Raw genomic sequence first — 23,118 nt, 5'->3', positions numbered from 1 at the left:
ATCACTGTCTGCTGCTCTCTACTGAAACATGGTGTATACACATCAAGGTATGGGGTAAGGTGGGGTTCAGAGAGATTTAAACCTCCTTTTACACTCTGATAAATTATGGCTTATGGTGGTGGGCAGGGGCAGAAGGGGCCCACTGAACTGGTTTGCACAGGGCCCCACTATTGCTAAGACCGGCCCTGGGTGCGGGTAGCATTATGTGGAACACTGCCGGTGCTTGAGAAGGGAAAACCACCCTTAAATGTAGATGGGGGGAGGGTGGCCTGAGGGGCGTTACTGGATCTGGGGATAGAGAGAAATATGCTGGAGGTGCAGGACACACTGCTGCTAGCCAGAAAAGCAGGTTTTGGCTGCTGGAGTGGAGCAGGCGAGGCAGGTTTTTGGTCCCCTTGAAGCCTGGTGCATTGAGCTAGTGCCTCTCCTGGTCCATGCCTTGAACCAGGCCTTCATTTATATTATTATTTTTTTGACTCAGCCCAAAATAGTATCTGAAAGCACCTCTCCAAGTATCTGCAAAAGGGGATGGGGGATAGAGGGTAATGCTAGGGGGGATTACTGTTTATTGAGTTACTTCAAAACAGTGATTGTTTTTGTCCATCAAAGTGTGAATTATCAAAGTTACATGACTTTGTTTTTTTTTCTTTTTAGCATGAGAACATTGTAGTATTGTTCTCTTTCACCAATAAAAAATTGTTTCAAAGTAAATTTGGTTAAAAGTATGAATGTTGTGAAATAGCATGCACACTTTTAGTTGTGTTCACGGAGGTAACTTCTTGTTTAATTAGGTGCCTCCATTTAGGAGCCTGAGATACTGTTCCCTCTAAACAGAGTGGGTGTCTTCCAACGCATTGCTACTAGTGGGGGATAACGCTTCAATATTGTGTTTTCAGTCATTAGGGACAGGCAGGTTCCCTGGAATCCTGCAGAGCTTACCTGTCCCTCACTATTGGAAATGTGATAGTGAAACGGCAACCCCCACTGGCAGGACTGTAGATGGAGGACTCTCACTCAGCATAGAGGGAACAGTGGCCTGAAGCCATATGGAAGGAGCACTTTCTATAATGGAAACTGGGTGACTAGATTCTGTTATAGAATACCAGCATAACCCAGTACTTGCATGTGCAACATTTAGTCATCCATAGTTATATCTTTGCTAAAGTTTGTGTAAGTGTGTGTGCCTCAATGTGCGTCAATGAGAGTCTTGCCTGTATCCCACACATGCTCTGAGTAAGGGGAGAACTGACCATACGGGCAACCAGGCAGTGCCCGAGGGCCCAGGGCAGTGGGGGGGGGGGGGGGGTAGCCTAGTGCTTCCCTCCCACGTACCATGTGCTCGGACGTTGCCAAGACTGAGATGCCCCTTCTCCTCCCCCTCCTGCGCTCCCGTTCCTGAAACTCCCCTTCACAGGCTAGGGCACCGGCAGCTAAATTGGCCATCTGCTGCTGATGCTGGAACTTTCCTCTGCTGTGGCCCGCCCCCTTCTGACATCACATCCTTCTTCCACAAGCGTGCCAATTTAGGTGCAGGACCAAAGGAAAAGGTCAATGGCAGGGGGAGAAAGAGGCAGCAGGTCTGGTGGGCAGCAGGATCAGGGGGGTGGCAGCCAGACCAGGAGGGCAGCAGGACCGGGAGGGGGCCCAGACCACTCTCAGTCCGCCCCTGCTCTGAGCCCGTATATGCTGCCATTGCAAATACGTGATATATAACTTAATCAAGTTCTTGAAGAATAGTGCTTTGGTGCCCTGCTAGCACTTAACATGGATATATTTGCACATATGCACATAAATGCTAGTATTCTAAGCATTTATGCGCACAAGGGAGAATTCTATAAATTGCGCCTAAAAAATTGGCGTGGAAAAAAAACAGTTAAGTACTATTCTATAAGCTGCAGCTAAAGCTAGGTGTTGTTTATAGAATAGTGCTCAAGTACAGGAGTCACGCATGAATTTAGGCACGGCCATTTGCATAAGTGAAAATGTGGTGCAAACACTCTCACCTAAATTCTTTAATTACACACATAATTGGAATCCACGCCCACGCCTCGCCCCACCACAAAACACCCATGACCCTCCAATTTCCGCACCCCATTTTCTGGGATTTGTAAAATTTAGGTATGGATCATGTACCTAAATGCATACATGTTAATTGATCTCAATTAGAATTGCTTGTTAAAAAGCCAATTATTAGCACTAATTGGCTTGTCATTCAATTAAATTTGCATGTGTGATGTGACGATGAGGCTTCTGCTCCCACTCTCCAGCCAGCCTCCCTAGCCTGTGGCCTCTGAACAGGACTCCAAACAATCTCTTTCCAGCGTCCTGAGCAATCCAACCTCAAGCTCCTGGGCCCCTTTCTCACTCAGGGTGAGCTGGTTCTCAGTATGTAAATTGTATGCAGATTAGCATGTTATCCTTTCACGCTCAGGGTGACCTGGTTCTCCAGAGGCAAAATTAAACAGGTCTTACCAACAGCATATACAGGCAATTCTTTATTCCAGCCCCTGGGCACAGTTCTTCTAGCTTACATACTTTATACATTTACATATCTTCACACTGAACCTCCTCACACAGATTCCTGGGCTCAGCATTAACCTCAATACTTTGGGGACTTCTAACCCCTGGCTTTGCAGCCTGCTTCTCAGTACTGGAACACACAGCCCTACTTCTTCTTTGGACACCCAGACCGTCCTTCCTTGGACACCCAGTCCTTTCTTTTTTTAGACTCACAGGCCTTTCTTTGAACACACAGTTCCTCTAAGTACTGAGGCTACACAGTCCAACACTAATGCTTAAGGGACTTCTTATCCCAGCCTGTTTTTCTTCCTTGAGCACACAGTCCACCACAAGTCCATAGGGTTTAGCCAGTTCTTTCCAGGGGGATTCTCTTTCTTCAGCTACCAGCTCTCTTCCTTTTTTTCACCCCTCAGGTGGGGTATAAAGTGGTTAATTAGCTACACAGGACCCAGCCCATAACCTCCTACACCTGTGGACCTCCCAGGACTCTCCCCAGTCCTAGCGACCTCCACCTATTCTCCTAGCTCCCTCTAGTGGCTGACCCCGGATAGGACAGCCTCATACTTATCACAGCGATTTGTGGTGATTTTTGTAGAATCAGGGGGACAATGGGTACATAAATGTTAGCACTCAGTACACTGAATTACCCTTCAAATGTCCGTGTTCAGAAAAGATATTTACCAGCGTAAGTGACTTTAAAAATAGCCATCCTAAGGCCTGTCTAGCCTGCCTATATTCTTTCCTGTTAGAATGCCACAGTGTTCACTTGGTTTCTGGGTTTATCCTCTGTGATTCTCCTGTGCTTTCTTGAATTCTGATGCTGTATTTGCATGTACCATATCCGCTAAGATGTGTCCATCACTCTTTCTGTGAAGAAATATTTCTTTATAGTAATGCTCATTGTACTCCTTTTGATTCCTTATTTTAGAACTTCCTGCTCCTCAAATAGTACGTGCCTCTTGTGTATTTCTACCTTAAAGGTATTTCAATGTCTAGTGGTTAGAGGGAAATGTTGCAAATCAGGATAGCCAGGGTTCAAATTCTGCTTCTTCCACTGGTCTTGGCCAAGTCACTTCATCCTCATTTCTTCAAGGATTGTAAATCCATTTGGGCAGGTTAACTCTCCCCCCCCCCCCCTTCATGTACCTGAATGTAACTTTGCTGAATAATAGCTGGGAACCGCATAGGCTTTGGCTGCCAGCCCACCCACATATAGCTCCCAATATTTAGTACCAGTACCTGGATATAGTCCAGCACTGAATATTGGGGAATACTCTAGCCAGTGACGTTAAGCACTTCAGATCCCCATTGGCCATTATGGGGATAATTCTATAACTAGGTGCCCATGAATAGGATATCCTGAAAACCTGAAGGGCAAGGGGTACTCCAGGACCAGACTTGGGAAATACTGCTATGTGTGCAAGTGTGAGTCACACCCATACCCTGTCCAGACTTCAGCTATGTGTACACTTACCTGTAAGATATGTGTATATTTACAGAATAGCACTTAGGCATATAACTGGTGCATAACTGAACGAACATACTTTATAGAATTCTTCGTTATGTACAGCTCTCTTTGATTTCTGCACACTACCATCCCAAATTCCACACACAGCACTCAAAATTGATTGTGCAATTTTGGGCATGCACCCAATTTGTGCGCCCAATTTATTCGAATGATGCAATTGGTGCCAATAATTGGATGCTAGCAATCAATTATTCAAATCTAGTGACCCAAACACTCATCAATAAAGCACTCTTATTTGAATCATGACTTATCCACAAACAATGTTTGTCATCTCCAAAGCTGCATTACAGTGTTAATTCACATACATATATTTTTTTTTCCCTGAAGGGGATCATCAGAGTATCCTGCCGCACACACCATATGGGAAGTGAATCCCTTTATGATAATGGTGTGGCGCAAATCGTCATAGATTCGCTTAATATATTTTAGTATTATTTTTTGTTGTTATTTTTTTAACGTTTGTTTTGCATCTTAATTATATCTTTAGCCTTCATACTTCTGAAGCCAATAGTGGAATTGAAAATTAGCACTTAACTGGCAGCAATTTTCACCAGGGGAGAACCTCTGCCAACATGGCCAGGTTTCGATTTCCTTCTTCAGGGAAGAGGTTCAAAGTACACATCGCACAGCACTCCTGCATAGGGAAAAATGGTGGGGGGGCAATTTTTTGTTCCCTTTGCAGGAGTGCTGTGCGATATGTTATAGAATATGGTGGATCTGTGCCTAACTTAGGGGCAAGGATTTACACCAGTTTCCAGTTAGTGTAAATGCCCACACTCAAAACTGGGCGCGGATCCTCAGGGTGCTGCTTAAAAAATAGCGTTTATAGAATGGCACCATTTACAGAATCTAGTTCTACATGCATGAGACTATACACTTTTTCCATTAAATTTTAGTTGCCAAACTCTTAGCTACCTTTCATTAATTTCTAGTCCAAATATAGGGAAAAATGGCTACCACTTGTGACTTATTTTGATTCAGTACAGCGCTAAGCACTGAATCTGATGTATTTTGTGGCATGTGCATGCTTTATGCTTTGCTTTGTATCCTCCAGCCCTCCCCCTTTTCTTTCTTTTTTTTTTTCATTCGATTCTAGATATGGATAGTTGCCTTTTGAGTGTGAGCTCCAGTATTGCCATAATTTGTAAACTGTTGTTTGGTGTTTTGTTGTGAGCTCTTGCTTCGATTTGTATATAAAAGAAATTAAACCAAATGGATTCTCCACCTTTCTGCACAGTTTAGTGTCTCCTTCAAAAAGACAAACGTTTCTTGGCGGTACATGGAGTTTTTTTCAGAGCAGAGTGTACTTTTATTGTTTAACCCTGTTTCCGTGCTATTGGTTTGATGTTGTGTTCTTTCATTCAAGTCTGCTGCACAGTTGTCTTTTTCAAGATGAGGCTGTTTTACTTCACCGGATAGTTTTGCTACCTTAAAACTAAATACTATTTATTAGACCCCTGATGCAGGCATTTCATGCTGAAACGTGGACCATGTCGGGTTTGATCAATAAAGTGAAGTTGAGTCCCCACCAATCCCCCCAATCTTGTGCTTTTTTTTTTTGTCTATTTACCAAAACTGCTGCTAAAAAAATAAAATAAAAAAGAAAGGAAGAATCTGAGAACAAAAATCTTTATGACCTGGACCATTATCTGTTTGTATAAAAGAGATTTATGTTCCAGAAAAAGATGTGTCAGTTGTTTTCATCAAATGACTTCTCCTTTTCCTGTGTGTTAGTCCTCTCTGTGCCAACTCCAAAAGTTTGAATTTGTCCCTTAAGAAAGACAGCAGTATCCTTACTTCCTATAACAAAGCTTATGTTAAGAAGAATACTGTATACGTGAAGCTAATATCATAAGAAAAAAAATTGCATTGAAGAATTCCAACTTGAGCCTTTTTAATTTTGTTATTTTTATTTCAGGGTGATAATCTAGTCACTGAATGTCGTTACACCACCAGAGGTCGAAGCAGGATGACTTGGGTAAGAGGAGTACAAAGATTTTATATCATAACAGTTTTAACCCATTTGAACTTGAAAAGTAGTATTGAACAGAACCCTGAATTTTATATTTTGATTTTGCTCACACATTTTTCAGTAGTAGGTCAATGTGAGTTACATTCAGGTACACTGGGTATTTCTCTGTCCCTGGAGGGCTCACAATCTAATTCTGTACTTAAGGCAATGGAGGGTTAAGTGATTTGCCCAAGGTCACAAGGAACAGTAGTGGGACTTAAACCAGCCACCTGTAGATGTCAAGACAGGTGTACTAACCACTAGGCTACTCCTCCACTCACTCTTAAATAATTTTTTCTACACTGTGGTTTCTTAAAATAAAAAAAAATGCCCCTGTCTTTAATGAAGTAATTTAACATATTCTAGTCAATATAAATAAAATGTAGTATTCTGTTATACTCTCAGCATTGGGTGAACAGATAGTAGTCAATATTCAGCCGTTGGCAGTGAGTGTTTTGCTGACCACTAATGGCTTTATTCCCAGATATTCAAAGCTAGGATCTGTGTAGGCTTCAGCTTTGAATATCTGGTTATTTTAAAGCCAGCTAACACATAGTCAGTCGTTTAAGTCTATATTCAGCACTTAAGTGGCCATGGGTTACCACATAAAGATAGGACAGACATTTATGCTGTCCCATTTATGCACTAATCCTGGTCGCTTAAGTGCTGAATATCAGCACTTAAGTGGCCAAGTGCTAACTCTGCCCCTGGATCACCCACAAGATAGCGGCTTTGCATTTGGTGCTAACCGCAATACTCAGCAGCACTTAGCCAGTTAAGGGGACCTTTTACTAAGCTGCGCCAATTGGAGAGTTCTGTTTGAACTCGTTTTTTCTTTTTATAGGCTGCAATGTGTTGATAAAACATGCTATGTAAAGGAACATGTACATGACAAGAGAGTGGAGGATTTATATATCAGTGAAAACTACATTAATTGTCAAAAGATCGCCTAAAGTTAGGTACCTAAGAAATCTATAATAACAATTTTGCTCGTAAGTTCACAGTTATGCACCTAATTTTAAGTATGAGCATTTATGCTAGCTCAGTGACTGGTGAAAATACTTACACCTAATGGCTGTCAGAAGTTTAACTGGCAGTATTCTATAACCTCACCAATTTGCTATTTTGTTTTGGAGTGTGAATAAAGGTGAGTCAGTTGATGTAGTGCAGGCTTGTCCAACCTACGTTCCAAGGGCCAGTACCCGGCCCACCACTTGCTTTGCTCTGGTCCTCGGAAGCTTGGCAGTTCTTGTGCAGCTTTCAGTGGAATTCCTACTTTCCCACCACAACTTGGCTCGCTGTAGGCATGAGCCACGCAGTGCCTGAAGTTCAGGCTGATCTCATGGTTTCAAGTCTCGCAAGACTTGAAACCGTGAGACTAACTTCCAGCATTGAGTGGCTGAAGCTTACAGAGAGCCAAGTCATGGTGGAGAAGCATGAATCCCACTGTTTCTTCTGCAGCTGATACCAGGTGGAAGAAAACAAAACAAAACTGAGTGAAGGTTGGGAGGGGGGTTACCTAAGCAGGAGACTGGGTAAAGGCTGGTTGGAGTACGTGAGCGAAAGTGAGATTGGGTGAAAGCTGGGGAGGGGATGATGTACTATCATATTTTGGTACTATTTCATGAAACTTGCAGCAAAATACGACTCTGTGGGTTTTGGCCCTCCGAGTATTACAAAATATAAAATGTGCCCCCCCCCCCCCCCATTGAAAAAGGTTAGACAAGCCTGATGTAGTGTATCTAGATTTTCAGAAAGCTTTCCACAAAGTTTCTTATGAGAGATTCCTGAGAAAATTAAAAAGCCATGGGATAGGAGGCAACGTTCTGTTCTGGATTGGGAACTGGTTAAAAGATAGAAAATATAGAGTAGGGTAAAAAAAACAATTCTCTTAATGGAAGAAGGTGAAAAGTAGACTGCCGCAAGGATCTGTACTGGGACTGGTGCTTCTTGACATATTTATTAATGATCTGGAAAGGGGAATGATGAGTGACGTGAGGAAATATCTAATCAGTCTTCAGTCCTGATGATTCTGACCTGCCTGGATACAGTACCTCTACTCTTCTGGAAGCCCAGGCGCCCTTTTACTAAGCCACGCAGGCACGTACGCGCATCCTATGTGCGTCAGTTTGGAGTTACTGCCCAGCTACTGTGTGGCCTGGGCGATAATTTCATTTTTTATGTGCATCTGCTACGCATGCCGGGAAATAATTTTTGTTTCCCTGCGTGCAGTGGAAACGGAGCAGTAATTGTCATTCTACGTGAGTAGACTATTACTGCATGGTTAACGCGTGAGATCTTACCGCTAAGTCAATGGGTGGCGGTAAAGTCTCAGACCCAAAATGGACGTGCGGCTATTTTTATTTGGCCGCACGTCCATTTTCGGCAAAAATTTTAAAAAGGGCTTTTTTTACAGGTGCGTTGAAAAATGGATCTGCGCGCGCCCAAAACACACGCCTACACTAGCTCAGCCCATTTTTCAGCATATCTTAGTAAAAGGATCCACCAGAAAAGTGAATGTTTCTTCTTTACTAATTCACCCAGCATATCTAACCCCTTACTGGCATTGAAAACTTCACTGTTTCCGCATTGAGAGGACTAATTTTATAATGAGACACATAAAATAAGTTCAACAAAAGCCCCTAGAAACAGAGAAAAACGATGACAGATAAAAATACCATATGGCCCTTAAAATCTGCCCAACCTTCATCTCCCTTTAGTGATCGATCTTATGTGCTTGCGCCGTGCTTTCTTGGATTCAGATACTGTCTTCATCTCCAATTCCTCCATTGGGCGCCTTGGTGCCTAAATGTGTGAGTCTACTTTGGCAAATTTTGGGAAATAAATCTTTGAAACTGACAAAATATTATATGTAGAAAATAAATTACTGAGTTCTATGTCAGTGCATAGCTGGTATGTCAGTATCTGTGTGGGAACTCCACTGGGTTTTATGGAGGTGTCCTTTGACTACCCAGTCGTACATGCCTACAGAATTTCACAGTAATCTAAAACTCTGGAAATATACAGGGTATGGCTTTTTGTTTTTCAGACAATATACTATGTAAGCATAGCTCTGTAAGCAATTTGAAAGCTGATTCAGAACTTTATTTTCTTTTTCAGGGTGGTCTAAGTACCAGAGATGAAATGTGCTTATCCTATTTGCTGTACTATCCAAAAATTAACCTTGCTCGGTGTGAAAGCATTCCAGAAATAAAAGAGCAACTCCAATTTATTGGCGTGAAGGAAATCTACAAGCCAATGACGTAAGTCACAAAAATGTATGCATGTGTATCGATGTGTGTATACTACAGGAAGGAAAACTTACACCCATCTTTCGATTTTCCACAGAAGACTACAAATTGCCAGTTGCATCACAGAATTCTGTTGATACTGTGATAACCAACAATGGGGAAATGTTCAGTTAACTGATATAATAAAGTCAAGAGGAATCATTTCCTGCAGTGGTAGTGTTCAGAATTAAGGGGTCCCGAGCCCCCCCAAGAAGGCTTAAATGACCTTAATCTGACTCCATCTCTGAATAGCCCTAGAACTGGGGCAATCAGGGGGTTGTGAAGTTCTAAGAGGAGTTGCCACTGAGAGAGACGTTAGACCTAAGAGACCCGCATTAGTCCGCCTCTCAGCACTGGCAAGAAACAGATACCAGCCTTATGACAAACTGGATTTAGGTTACAAGTTATATAATGCAGCGAGTGATAGCCTGATACAGCAGAAGCATTTATACTTACAGCCTTTCATCATTAAGTTAAGCCCACAAATCATCATTTGGAATAAGGATTTTATTTGCACATCAGACTTTAATCAGGTACATTCAGCAGACAGATTCTGGGTACATCCGGACAGAGCCCTGCCGTCTGACAGAAGCGTTGGGGAAAATTCCAAAGCTATGGCAATTTGTCCCGTCTTTTATACACAAACCTCTCCATAGAAGTCTATGGTGAGATACCTAGCTCTCAATTTCTGAGATGATACTTTCCCACACAGTCTTATCAGCATGTTTTGGGAAGCGTTGAGATAACAGTTCCACATCTGTCTGTGTCGCAATACTTTTCACACCATCTTGAGAACTCTGTATAACCTCTGTAGCCTTCTATACAAAACTAATAAACTCCATTTTGTTCATCTGATTTAAAGTGACAGTTGTACCAGTTTGTGTCAGGACTCATTGTTCAGACCTGCTTTTTGCAGATTCTCAAATATTAAATCACTTTCTTGTTGTTTGGCCTAGTCAGTACTTTTTCAGTTGTTTTAGCTATTTAAGGTATGTAAATTGACCCACCACTATTCCAGTGGATGGATCCCAAGCGGGGACACATATTAACTTACAGGAAAAGCAAGTCCTTGCGCAGCCAGTCATAGATTTTTAAACCTAGCTGGTATTTTTACAGCCTGAGTCCTAAAATCTGGCCTTCCACCCTTCCGGTGGATCCAGTGAGGGTCTCTTGCTGTAGTATAATTATACAGTAGTAAGAGGCTTAATGTAAACTCTAGCATTCAGTGCCACCATTCATACACAACACCCATTTTAGATAGAACATGGATATTGGAATTCAGATGTCCAAGTTGGGATGAGTCAAATTCTAGTAGTAGTTTATTTTATTATGATTTTATTATTTATTACATTTGTATCCCACATTTTCCCACCTATTTGCAGGCTCAATGTGGCTTACATAGTACCAGTGGCGTTCCTAGGGGGGCTGGCACCCAGGGCGGATCGCCGATGCGCCCCGCCCCCTGGGTGCAGCGCCCCCCCCCCGATGCAGCGCAGACACCCCCGCGAAGGACCCCCCCCGCCGGGTGCACGCCGCTGGGGGGGGGGGGGTGCCGCGCGCGCCTGTCCTCCGTTGTTCCATGCTTCTTCTCTGCCCCGGAACAGGAAGTAACCTGTTCCGGGGCAGAGAAGAAGCATGGAACAACGGAGGACAGGCGCGCACGGCACCCCCCGGCGGCGTGCACCCGGGGCGGACCGCACCCACCGCCCCCCCTAGGAACGCCACTGCATAGTGCTGTAAAGGCGTTCGCCAATTCCGGTATGAACAAATACAGTAATGTTGTGGTAGAATAAGGTTCGTGTGTACAGACACATTAGGGAATCGTAGAGAGGAAGAGTTATTATATGTTTTGAAAATTATCTGCTGCCTTAGAGTATTTTCTAAAATATATGCAGGAATGTTACATCTGGTGAGAGCAGCCACTTTACAATTGTCAACGTCTAAAACATCAATGGAGGCAACTAGACAAATTTCACTTCTAAACGTTGGCAGTGCCATCTTAGACTTCAAACATCCTTACAAAAAGTTAAAACTGATCTCAAGACATTTCTTCTTTTTAGATGCTTTCTCTTGACTTTTTTCCTTGTACAGCAAGTCGGATATGAGACATAAATATGGTGCTATTTATTTATTTATTACATTTCTACCTCACACTTTCCCACACATGGCAAGCTCAATGCGGCTTACATAGTAACAATATAAAGAATTACAATGTCGTAAGAAGAATATACAGTTTGTAGTAAATGCAATATTAATGGGGTTAACGGATAAGTAAATTGAACATAGGAGGAATTGGGTGCAGAAGGAAATGAGCGTTGGGAGGTAAGCGTAGGAAGATGGAGAGGAATGGATATGGGGTAGCAATAAGGATAATGGGAAACATGGTCAATGTATAAACAATCGTCAATAAGAATCATGTAATTTCCCTTCCCCTCTGTCCTATCAGATATTGTAGTACTGTCCTCTTTCCCTCACCGCTATCATTGTCTGCACATGTCCCCAACCCCTTACTTAGTACATAATCCGCTCAGACATACCCGTTGATGGGGCAGGATAGTAAGTCCTTCAATAAACTTCGAAACTTGTATTGGTATTTTAGAACCTGGCATGTATGTGCTGATACTGAGGGGCCCTTTTACTAAACTCCCTTAAGCAGCTAACACTGAGATTGTTGTGTGGTAGACAGTAGCACAGACTTACACTACTGTCTCTGGCAGTAAAAATGCAGCTGCTACAGTAAAAATCCTGCGTTATCTGCCTGCCATAGGTATAGGCTGGACCTGGGCATGACAAGGGCAGGCGGAGGTCAGCTGTGACAGCTAGTGCATGGGTTGTTGCCATGCGCTAGCTGCCAGGATTGCTGATAGCACAGCCTAACTTACTGCCACTTCAAGAGGAGGTGGCTGCAGAACCGGCAGTCCAGTAGTTCAGTGTGCTGTGAGTGCTGGTGCGATGACGTATCCCTTGATCGTCCCTGACACAACCACACACTCCTCGATTGCGGTTCCAGGTCCCCCTCCACACTCCCTGATTGTGGTTACAGGTCCCCTTGCAGCATCTGATAGAAGTTCCAGGTCCTCTTACCTGGTATTTACACCTATCTTGAGAGAACTGCATTGGTTACCCATTGAACAGCGTGTTAGATTCTAGATAGCAGGGCCATGCACTTGGGTTACAAGAATCCAAGGGAACAGTACAATACAGGGGGTGAAGTGCTTCTGTGCATGGAAGAAGAATACTAGGGGGTGATTGTGTCTGATGACCTTAAAGTGGCCAAGCAGGTAGAAAAGGTGATGGTTAAAGCCAGAAGGATGCTCGGGAACATAAGAAGAGGGATGACCAGCAGGAAAAAGGAGGTGATAGTGCTCTTGTATAAGTCTCTGGTGAGCCCCCATTTGGAGTACTGCATGCAATTCTGGAGACTGCACATACGGAAAGATATAAACAGGATGGAGTCAATCCAGAGGGAGGCTACTAAATTGGTAAATGGTCTCAGTCATTAAACATATAAGGACAGGCTTATGGACCTCAATATGCATATGCTGGTAGAGAGCAGGAGGATGATAGAGACGTTTAAATACCTCAGTGGCATTAATGTACAGGAGGTGAGCCTTTTTCAAATGAAGGAAAACTCTGGAATGAGAGGGCATAGGACGACGTTAAGAGGAAATAGTCTTAGGAGGAATCTAAGAAAATACTATTTCACGGAAAGGGTGGTGGATGCATGGAATGAATTTCCGGTGGAGGTCGTGGAGATGAAGACTGTCAGAATTTTAAAAAGTGTCGGACAGGCACGTGGGATCCCTTAGGAAAAGGAGGAGTTGATGGTTACTGAGGATGGGCAGACTGGATGGGCCATTTGGCCTTTATCTGCTGTCATGTTTCTATGTTTCCAAGATGATATGCTTAATTTTCAAAGCACTTTTTCATCTACCATATCTCCCTCCTGCCTTCCAAAATAAGGTAGTTTACAAAGCAAAATGCAGCGGAAACAGAAAAGAACTCTTATTATGACATATGAAAAAATAGAGTGAAAGGACAGAAGGAAAGACGAAAAAGTAAGACATATATTAAGAGATCAAACTATCAAAAAGGTACATACATGAGGGGGAACAGTCAGCAAGGCAGATAGAGACTACAGATGTCAGTGGATCCTCGAGACCGTGTCATCACCCACTAGTACACCAAAGGCTGGAAGAAATAAGTGAGTCTTCAAAAGGATCTGAATCTGGAATAGGAGGGTTCCTAATAAGAGCATGAGAGTAGTCATACTGGGTCAGACCAGTGGTCCAGCTAGCCCAGAATCCTGCTTTCCAAACAGTGGTGAAGCCAGGTCACAAGTACCTGGCAGAAACCCAAATCGTGGCAACACTCCATACTACAAATCCCAGGGCAAGCAGTTGCTTCCCATGCCTGTCTCAATATATGTTTCGTCTGAATTACTTTATTTATTTTTTGTCTATTAGATTGTAAGCTCTTTGAGCAGGGACTGTCTTTCTTCTATGTTTGTGCAGCGCTGCGTACGCCTTGTAGCACTATAGAAATGCTAAATAGTAATAGTAGTAGTAGTAATAGTACTTACCAATCCTGCAATGGGAGTTGGAAGTCTGTTGATCTTTTTTAACAAGTCCTGGCTTTATAGAATTCAGAAGCTTGTCAAGATAAAAAAGGGATATTCATACATTAGTCAGAAGTCATGAGCATACCATGTATAAAAAGGTAAAAAGAGCAACAGCATGATAACATTTTGATTTCAAATAATCACCTACAAGCAAAATGCACATTATGGGGCTCATTTTCGAAAGAGAAGGATATCATTTTTCGACATAAATCGGAAGATGGACGTCTTTCTCCCAGGGATGTCCAAATCGGTATAATCGAAACCCAATTTAGGACATCTCCAACTGCACTCTGTTGCAAGGACGGCCAAAGTTCAAGGGGGTGTGTCAGAGGCGTAGCGAAGGCAGAACTTGGGCATTCCTAACACTTGGACGTCCTTGACCCATAATCGAAAAAAACAAGGATGTCCCTGACAAACACTTGGACATTTTCACCCTGACCTGTTTTTCTTATGACTAAGGCACAAAAAGGTGACCGAAATGACCAGATGACCACCAGAGAGAATTGGGGATGACCTCCCATTACTCCCTCAGTGGTCACTAACCCCCTCCCACCGTCAAAAAAACATCTTTCAAAATATGTCGTGCCAGCCTGTATGCCAGCCTCAGTTTTAGTGGGTACTGCAGTGCACTTCAGACAGGTGGACCCAGGCCCATACTCCCCCACCTGTTACATTTGTGGAGGGAACAGCAAACTCTCTCTCCAAAACCCACCACAAACCCACTGTACCCATATATAGGTGCCCCCCCTTCACCCATAAGAGCTATGGTAGTGGTGTACAGTTGTGGGCAGTGGGTTTTGGAGAGGGGTTTGGGGGGCTCAGCACACAAGGTAAGGGAGCTATGTTCCTGGGAGCAATTTGTAAAGTCCACTGCAGTGCCCCCTAGGGTGCCCGGTTGCTGTCCTGGAATGTCAGGGGGACCAGTGCACTACAAATGCTGGCAGTTTTTGACATGCTCGTCTTTGGTTTCGAAAATCGCTGAAAGTCAGAAACGTCTATGTCTAGGGACGAGCAAATCTAGGGATGTCCAAATTTAAGGATTTGGACGTCCCTGACAGCATTTTCGAAATGAAAGATGGACATCCATCTTGCTTTAAAAATACAGGTTTCCCCGCTCCTGGATTTCGCCGTTTTGTAAGGATGTCCAAATCGCAACTTGGACGTCCCTTTCGTTAATGCCCCTCCACATACAACACAGTAGATTTTAGAAACTATACAATACTAAGGAATATTTAGAAGCTCATTTTCAAAACAGAAAAACTTCCAGAACAGCTGGAAGCAAGTTCCACAAAGAGGGGGTAGATCAGAAAAATGCATGATTCCTAGTGGAATCTTGATGTAAAGTAGAGATATGCAAATATGGGACATTGCAGGGTGGAATCCTACTATTTGAGATTGGAGGATCTGGTATTGTTTTAGACAGGTTCTAAGGACATGACACCCTCCTATGCTATGTTAAAATGATAAACCTGTGTTGTAGGTTAAGGGGATAATTTTGTAACCACTCACATAAGTGAAAAGTATGGATTTTCAAGGCAGTCACATGTACTTTTATTTAGAAAATTATGAAAACAAATCCGCACATGCACATTTATACCAGCTAATAGCAAACAATTTTTCATCACATTTCATTACAAATCACATTTATCAACCGCCAATACCACAAAGTTCAAGGCGGCTCAATAAGAAACGGCTGAGCATTCTCAAGAATAGAACAACAATTGAATACAATATTCCAAACAGTTTCACTTAATTGACAAAATTTATGGAATAAGAAAGTTTGCAAAACCTTTCAGAACTTTTTTTAATCTGGTATTTTTTTTTTTTTAGCTAAAATATTAATTAAGTGCAGCATATATTTGGGGGCATGGCCATGCAAGATCACAAATACAGATGTAGAGATTTTAAATATCACCCTGGTCTCTATTGGCAGCCAATACAATTTTACCAGCAAGGGCAAAGCACTATCAAACCTTGACACCTGACAAATAAGATGTGTATTCTGTAATGTTTGTAACCAGCATATTACAATAATCCTGATGTGCCAAGAACAGAACCTGCATGATTATCTGGAATACCTCAGGTGAAAAGTTAGAGTGTATTCTCATGAGTCTTTATAATGCCCTAAATATTTTATCAGTAATTTATTTTACTTGAGTTTCAAAAGTAAGATGATTATCAAATATGGTGCCTAGTATTTTAAGTTCCTTCTCCAACAAATAAAAAGTGCCACCTACAGTAAAATCTTTGAATGATAAGTGATTATAGTTACTACTCAATGCTAAAAATTTACCCTCCCCCCCCGTTTACTAAGTCACGCGGCAATACCGACACAGCCCATTCAAAGTGAACGGGCTGTGTCAGCATTAGCACATGGCAGCCGCTAGTACAGCTCAGTAAATGAGGGGGGGGGGGGGGTAGTCTTTTCTCTATTGAGTTTCAGTTTAAACAATGAAGCCCAATATTCCAATGTATCCAAACCACACTTAATGTCTGACAAAATTCCTTCGATATCCCCCATGAATGGTATATACATTGTAATATCATATGCATGGACAAAAGGGCAGAATCCTAATCTGGTGAGCATAATCCCTAAGGGAGTCAATAAAACATTGAACAGAACTAGTGATATTGGAGAAAACTGGGGTACTCCAAAATCAGGAGCCCAGGGATTAGAATACATCATTTTAACCCTATATGACATGTTCCTAAAATAAAACCTTGAAACCAATGCAACACTGCTTCTCAAACCCCCCAAAAAACATCAGAGAAGACATATTAGACATAATATTTTTCAGTTTTCAAAAGTAATGTAAACCATACCTTAACCCTGAATGTTTCCTGAATCAGTGGGTAAAGTTTGTACATAGAGGGCGTAATTTTACTCACACTAGAGTGACTGCCTAGCCTAATGGTTAAATTAGCAAGCTAAGGAGCCCTGTTACAAAGGCACGGCATTACCACCCAGCTAGTGGGTGCGCCTGGTGGTAATTCTGAGTTTCGCGTACACCGAAAACACGTGGTAGAAAATAATTTTCTATTTTCTACCACAGGGGTGTTCCTGGTAGTAATTGGCAGTTGACGTGTGCTGGACGGTTACCACATGGGTAATGCGTGAGCCCTTACTACTAAGTCAGTGGGTGGCGTTAAGGGCACATAAATAAATGTGCACTGGTTTTCATTTTGCCACATGTCCATTTCCTAACCCCCTCCCCAAAAAACCTTTTTCCAGACGTGCTGGAGAAATGGTCCTGCATGCATCCAATACACTTTTTGATGCCTTTGTAAAAAGACCCTTAAGAGAGCCAAAGAATCCAGGACTGAAATCCCATTTATTTATTTATTGCATTTGTACCCCACATTTTCCCACCTTTTTGCGGGTTCAGTGTGGCTTACAATACGTTATGAAAACTGGAAGTACATTTTGTTACAGCTCAGTTATGGATTACATTATGAAGCGTTATGAGAGACAAGTTTTGTAACAAGGAATATAATAATGGAAAAGATCATTGAGACATTGGAAGGAAAGAACGGGAAACTAAAAGGGGCGATACATTGGAGGGAACCTGTGACCTTGTCAAGGTCATTTCATCCTCTTTTGCATCAGGCACAATATTAGGCCTAGATTTATTAACCTGCTGCATTAACACATATTTCTGTTTATGTAATTTGTTAATAGACCCCAATCTAGCCCTTGAATTGTAAGTCATCTGGGGGATGGAGAGTTACCCACTGTACCTGAGTATACCTTGTCTTCAGATACCAAAGAAAAGCTATGATTAAATAAATAAATTTATCCTCAAGGGGATATTTCTATAAAATTGGCACTAACAGTTACACACCTATTACATACGTACAAGATTAGAAAAACAGCGTATATGTGCCCACACAAGCAAATGCCAAATATGCACCTACGTAGTATTCCATAAATACACACATCCTAAGTAGTGTGTATTTTACAGATGGGCCTACACATAGGCAGATATGAGGGGAGTTTGGGCGGGGTGCAAAGTTGCATGTACATCTTATAGATACTGTAAGTTAGGCACATATCTCAGCATTTAGGTGCACACAGTATACCAGTTTACGCCTAATCACGTATATATTTGCCTATTGCTCATGTTTGATCTATTCTTACTGTACACCGCCTTGAGTGAATTCCTTCAAAAAGGCGGTAAATCAATCCTAATAAATGAATATATGACTTTATAGGTATTCTCCAAATACTTCAGTACAGAAGCACAGTTATAGAAATATCCCTAAGTAACGTGGAGGGGCATTTTCAGTATGATGTCTAAGTCTGACTTTGGACGTTTCGCAAAAAACGTCCAAAATCTGAATAGGAAAGAAAGTCATTTTCAAAAAAGAAAAACGTCTATCTTTTGTTTTCAAAAATACTGTTTTGAACAAGGTATGAAGTGATACGATATATGTACACTTGATCTTGATTTGTCCTTGCCATTTTCAGGGCACAGACCATACAAGTTTGCCTGGCACTGGCCTTGTTCTCCAGCTTCTGAAGTTGTCATCGAAGCCCCACTCCAGTCCATCCAAATCTGTCCAGCCACAATCAGGGCACAGACCGTAGAAATCTGCTCAGCACTTGCTTTGCTTCCAGACCTTAATGATTCAGTTAAATCAGCATGGGCAGAGTGTTGCTTTCTGGTTTAATTTTTAGTGTCAAATTTACATGCGTGTTGTAAAAGCTATTCCTAAAATTACACACCTAAACCTCTGTAAAGGGGTGGAATGCTGAGAGAGCGTAGCCTGTAAACAGTATGCAAGGATCTCATTTTGGCATCTCTGTGTATTTGTTAAGTAGACTACTTCATGGGTACGGGTACCTAATGGGCCAGCCAACTCCACATTTTGAAGGGGAAACTCAGTGGGGAGTTTCTGTTTGAAACTCTGCTTGCAGGCCTGTGGATACAAAATGATTACCCAGTCCTGCAAGTTCCCTGTAGCATTTGAAAAATTAATTACTCTGTATATGTAAAAAGAAACAAATTACAAATTGTCTTTTTTAAAACCATTGGGCTGGGTTTATAAAAAAAAAAAAAACCCAGAAAAACATTTGCTCAGGTTCAAAACTTGCTCATCATCTATCCACTACAATATTCTAGTTACTTTCAAAGAGAAATAAAGTAGAGCAAAACTGAAGCAAGGTTTGCATGCTTTTGTGAATACAGAAATTGTACACATTTGCACTTCATAATTTTAATAGTTTCAAATTTTGGCCCTCAGATCGTGGCCATTTATTATCAAAAGGCCGAAGAAATATAACAACCTTTCTTTCACGGATGCAATGAACACATTTCAGTGGACCAAGAAGAAAGGAATCTCCTTTAATGAGCTTGTTCTGCGAGTTCCCATGAATGTGAGATGTTCCAAGCATGAAAGTGAGGAATGGTCGGTAGGTATAATCCTTTCACAGACCCCTTGGTCAAATTGGACCTTGATTTCTAACAAACACACATGTGTGTGATGGGGGACGGGGGGACGGGGGGGGGGGGGGGGTTTAGAGTGTGCCCATTTTATGCAATTTATAAAGTCAACGTGGAGGGGCATTTTCGATATGACGTCTAAGTCTGAATTTGTTTAAAGGCCTTTTATAAGTGTACCTGAGACATCAATTGTAAGTCATTGTGGAATCTAGTCCTTCAGACAGCTTATCAGTTTCCTTGCAGAGTAATGTCTGGATAACATCTATTTGGAAGCTGTGAGTGCTGCTTTCATGGCTGTCCTAACCTGAGCTTGCGCAAAGACTGGAGGTACGATGAGCCAAGGATAATCAAGTGCTGTGTATTTAGTCCTGGCATATATGCTCACTTCTGCCACTGGGTGGCAGTGTACTGCAGCCTATCTGAGAGCACACTGTAAGCAAATCTGCCTTCAGCTGCAGGAAGGGTGCATACCAACCAATATATGGAAGCCTTCAGTTTCCCCCTTTTACTGTAATCCACTCATCTGTTAAGAAGAAATCATTTAGTGTGCAGGGTCCCACTCTATGGAATTTTCTTCCTTTGGACTAATGTTTGACACAGTTCCTGGACGACTTTAAGATTAAACTCAAAACCTATCTGTTATACTATGCATTTGGGTCTTAGGTGTTCTGTTGCTCTCTGGTGGTGGTGGTGGGGTTCTGATGTGCAGCAGTGTTGGTCTCTAACTCTCTCTTATCTATTCTTGTACAGTTCAGTCTTGATTAGCTGACATTTGGTAATCCGACCATCTGGCATATCCGGCAGCATGAGAGATTAAACTCAAGCTGCATTATTCAGTTTAGATAGTTATGAGATGATCTGCATGCTTTGCATATCATTAGTGTTTTGTTTGCGCTGTGATAAAAACAATCTGCCCGATATTTAAAACCATTTAACCAGCCAGGAATGGCTCCTGGCTGGTTAAATGGCATTTAACCAGCTATCCGGCAATATTTAGTGGGAGATCACCAGTTATCCCCCACTGAAAATTGCTGGTTGGTGCTTAGGGCTAGATTCTATATATGGGGCCTGAAAAATCTGTGCTGAAAAAAAATACGCCTAGCCATGTTCTATAAAGTACATCTAAATCTAGGAGTACTTTATAGAATAAGCCTAAATTTCTGCACGGATTATAGAATACGCCAAGTGCCCATCCACATGACTAAATTTAGTCAGGGCAGTTACGCCAAGTAAAACTTGGTATAAATCCTGATGCCTAAATTAGGCACGGACAGGGTGTATTGTATAACAGTGCACATAGATTTTAGAAATGCCTACAACCTGCCCATTCCACGTCCATGGCCACGCCCCCATTTTCAACTATGCAACTTAGAATTTATGTGTATCACATTAAAGAATACGCTTAGACTGTTGTGTGTGTAAATTCTAATTAATGTCAATTGTTGTCAATATTTGCTTGTTAATTGACAATTATCAGCTCTGATTGGCTTGTTAACTAATTAAGTTGTATGCACAAATCCAGAATCTGAGAATTAGCGGATAACCGGTTATCCAGCTTATTTTTGAAGGAGATCGCCGGCCATCTTCCGACACAAATTGGGAGATGGCTGGCGATCTCCTGAACCCGGCCAAATCGGTATAATGGAAAGCCGATTTTGGCCGGCGCCAACTGCTTTCCGTCGCGGAGCCGGCCAAACTTCAAGGCAGGGTACAGAAGGCGGGACAAGGGTGTGGTTATGAGATGGCCGGCTTCGCCCGATAATGAAAAAAAGATGGCCAGCTCTGATGAGCATTTCGCCGGCTTCACTTGGTCCATTTATTTTTAGGACCAAGTCTCAAAAAAGTGCCCCAATTGACCAGATGACCACCGGAGGAAATCAGGGATCACCTCCCCTTACTCCCCCAGTGGTCACCCAAAAAAAATTAAAAAAATTTTTTTTGGCAGCCTGTATGCCAGCCTGAAATGTCATACCCAGCTCCCTGACAGCAGTATGCAGGTCCCTGGAGCACTATTTAGTGGGTGCAGTGCACTTCAGGCAGGTGGACCCAGGCCCATCCCCCCCCTACCTGTTACACTTGTGGTGGTAAATGCTGAGCCCTCCAAAACCCCCCGAAACCCACTGTACCCACATGTAGGTACCCCCTTCATCCCTAAGGGCTATGATAGTGGTGTACAGTTGTGGGGAGTGGGTTTGGGGGGGGGATATGGGGGGGGGGGGGTTCAGCACACAAGGTAAGGGAGGTATGCACCTGGGAACAATTTTTGAAGTCCACTGCAGTGCCCCCTAGGGTGCCCGGTTGGTGTCCTGGCATGTCAGGGGGCCAGTGCACTACAAATGCTGGCTCCTTCCACGACTAAATGCCTTGCATTTGGCCAGGTTTGAGATCGCTGGCATTAGTTTCCATTATCGCCGGAAACTGATGCCGGCCATCTCTAAAGCCGGCCCAAATGCTGACATTTGGCCGGCTCTAACTTTATTATCAAAACAAAAGATAGCCGGCTATCTTTTTCGATAATATGGTTCTGCCGCCGCTTTACGGCGCCGGCCATATAGATGGCCGTCCATCTATTTGGCCGGCGCCATTCAATTATGCCCCTCTATATCACGCAATGTAACTGGCTATCCACTAATATTCAGCGCATCGCCAGCTACATTTGGCGGCCAAATTAGGTCTCTGAAATAGCAGGTATATCTTTGGCCAGTTTAAACTTAACTGGCCAGCGCTGAATATGGGTTTGGCTGGTTATGTTTAAACTGTCTAAAAATAAACCAGATATTCAATGCCGGTCACCAGAAACGGCCTGGCAATGAATATCCGGTCTGAGTGCTGACCGCGGGAGGCAGCCTGGCTAACTGCCATGGTCTGAATATCGGGTCCAATGTGTCTTATGAGCAAACAGTGGATGGTTTTGCCAATTAATGCAAGTTATTTGACAACAATTTTGTGACAGTCTCTTAATGCAATTGCAATTCTGCTGGATGTTTTATGAAGAATCAAGTTTAAACATTCAAAGTATTAAACGTGCCATAAACTGCCAATTTTGCACTGTGACAACAGTTCCTTTTATTTTTCTTTATTTATTTTCTTTGCTTGTGTTATTTCAGGTTCAGGGGATGATTGTTTCCCCTCCGGAAGTGAAAAAGCTATATGAACCGGAGTCTTTCATGTGTGTCTCTGCATCCTGTGTCCATTACAGCCCTTTTCTCCACCTCTTGCTCCTTGTATATATCTCAATACATGCTATAGGAAACAGATGGCTTTTTGTACACTGATTTGTATCCCTTCAGCCTGTGGGCTGTGGGCCATGCAAGTATCAAGATGATTGCACTGTTACTACTGTAGATTTTTTTTTTTTACATGTTAATAAACTAATTTTACTAAATTAAAAGAAAACCTGCTTCTGATTTTGTGTTACCTGATAAATTAAATGTCAGTTTACTGTGTAATACTGTGCTGGCAATTGCAGTAGGGAGACAGTCCAGTATGTGGGGCTCTTCATGTTCTAAGGAAACCAGGAAGAGTGAATATAGTGAGGAGATACTGAAACCAGGATTTTCAGACCAAAAAGAGTAGGCCGTAAGCAGTGCTTTTTTTTTGTAGGAGAAAAGGTACCGGTACTCATACAAGGCAACCATAGGGGTGGGGTCACTAGCTATAGCTCCACCCCTACAGTAGCCACACCCCTTTTACCAAACATGGAG

General features: G+C 42.5%; 1 protein-coding gene across 2 annotated transcripts in view; it reads left to right on the top strand.

Annotated features, from left to right (window-relative positions):
* The window catches only part of MOXD1 (monooxygenase DBH like 1), a 184,328-nt gene extending 161,580 nt beyond the window's left edge, over positions 1–22,748 (top strand). For both annotated transcript variants that reach the window (XM_030195216.1, XM_030195218.1), the window contains 4 exons: positions 5,967–6,026; positions 9,180–9,322; positions 19,215–19,383; positions 22,522–22,748. In XM_030195216.1, coding sequence (XP_030051076.1) covers positions 5,967–6,026; positions 9,180–9,322; positions 19,215–19,383; positions 22,522–22,689 — 540 coding nt within the window. In that variant the 3' untranslated portion in view covers positions 22,690–22,748. The remainder of the gene's footprint in view (positions 1–5,966; positions 6,027–9,179; positions 9,323–19,214; positions 19,384–22,521) is intronic.
* The last annotated feature ends 370 nt before the right edge of the window (positions 22,749–23,118 follow it).

This window comes from Microcaecilia unicolor, chromosome 3, assembly GCF_901765095.1.
Source record: "Microcaecilia unicolor chromosome 3, aMicUni1.1, whole genome shotgun sequence".
Classification (NCBI taxonomy): Eukaryota; Metazoa; Chordata; class Amphibia; order Gymnophiona; family Siphonopidae; genus Microcaecilia; species Microcaecilia unicolor.
This window is presented reverse-complemented; position numbering and strand designations above follow the sequence as displayed.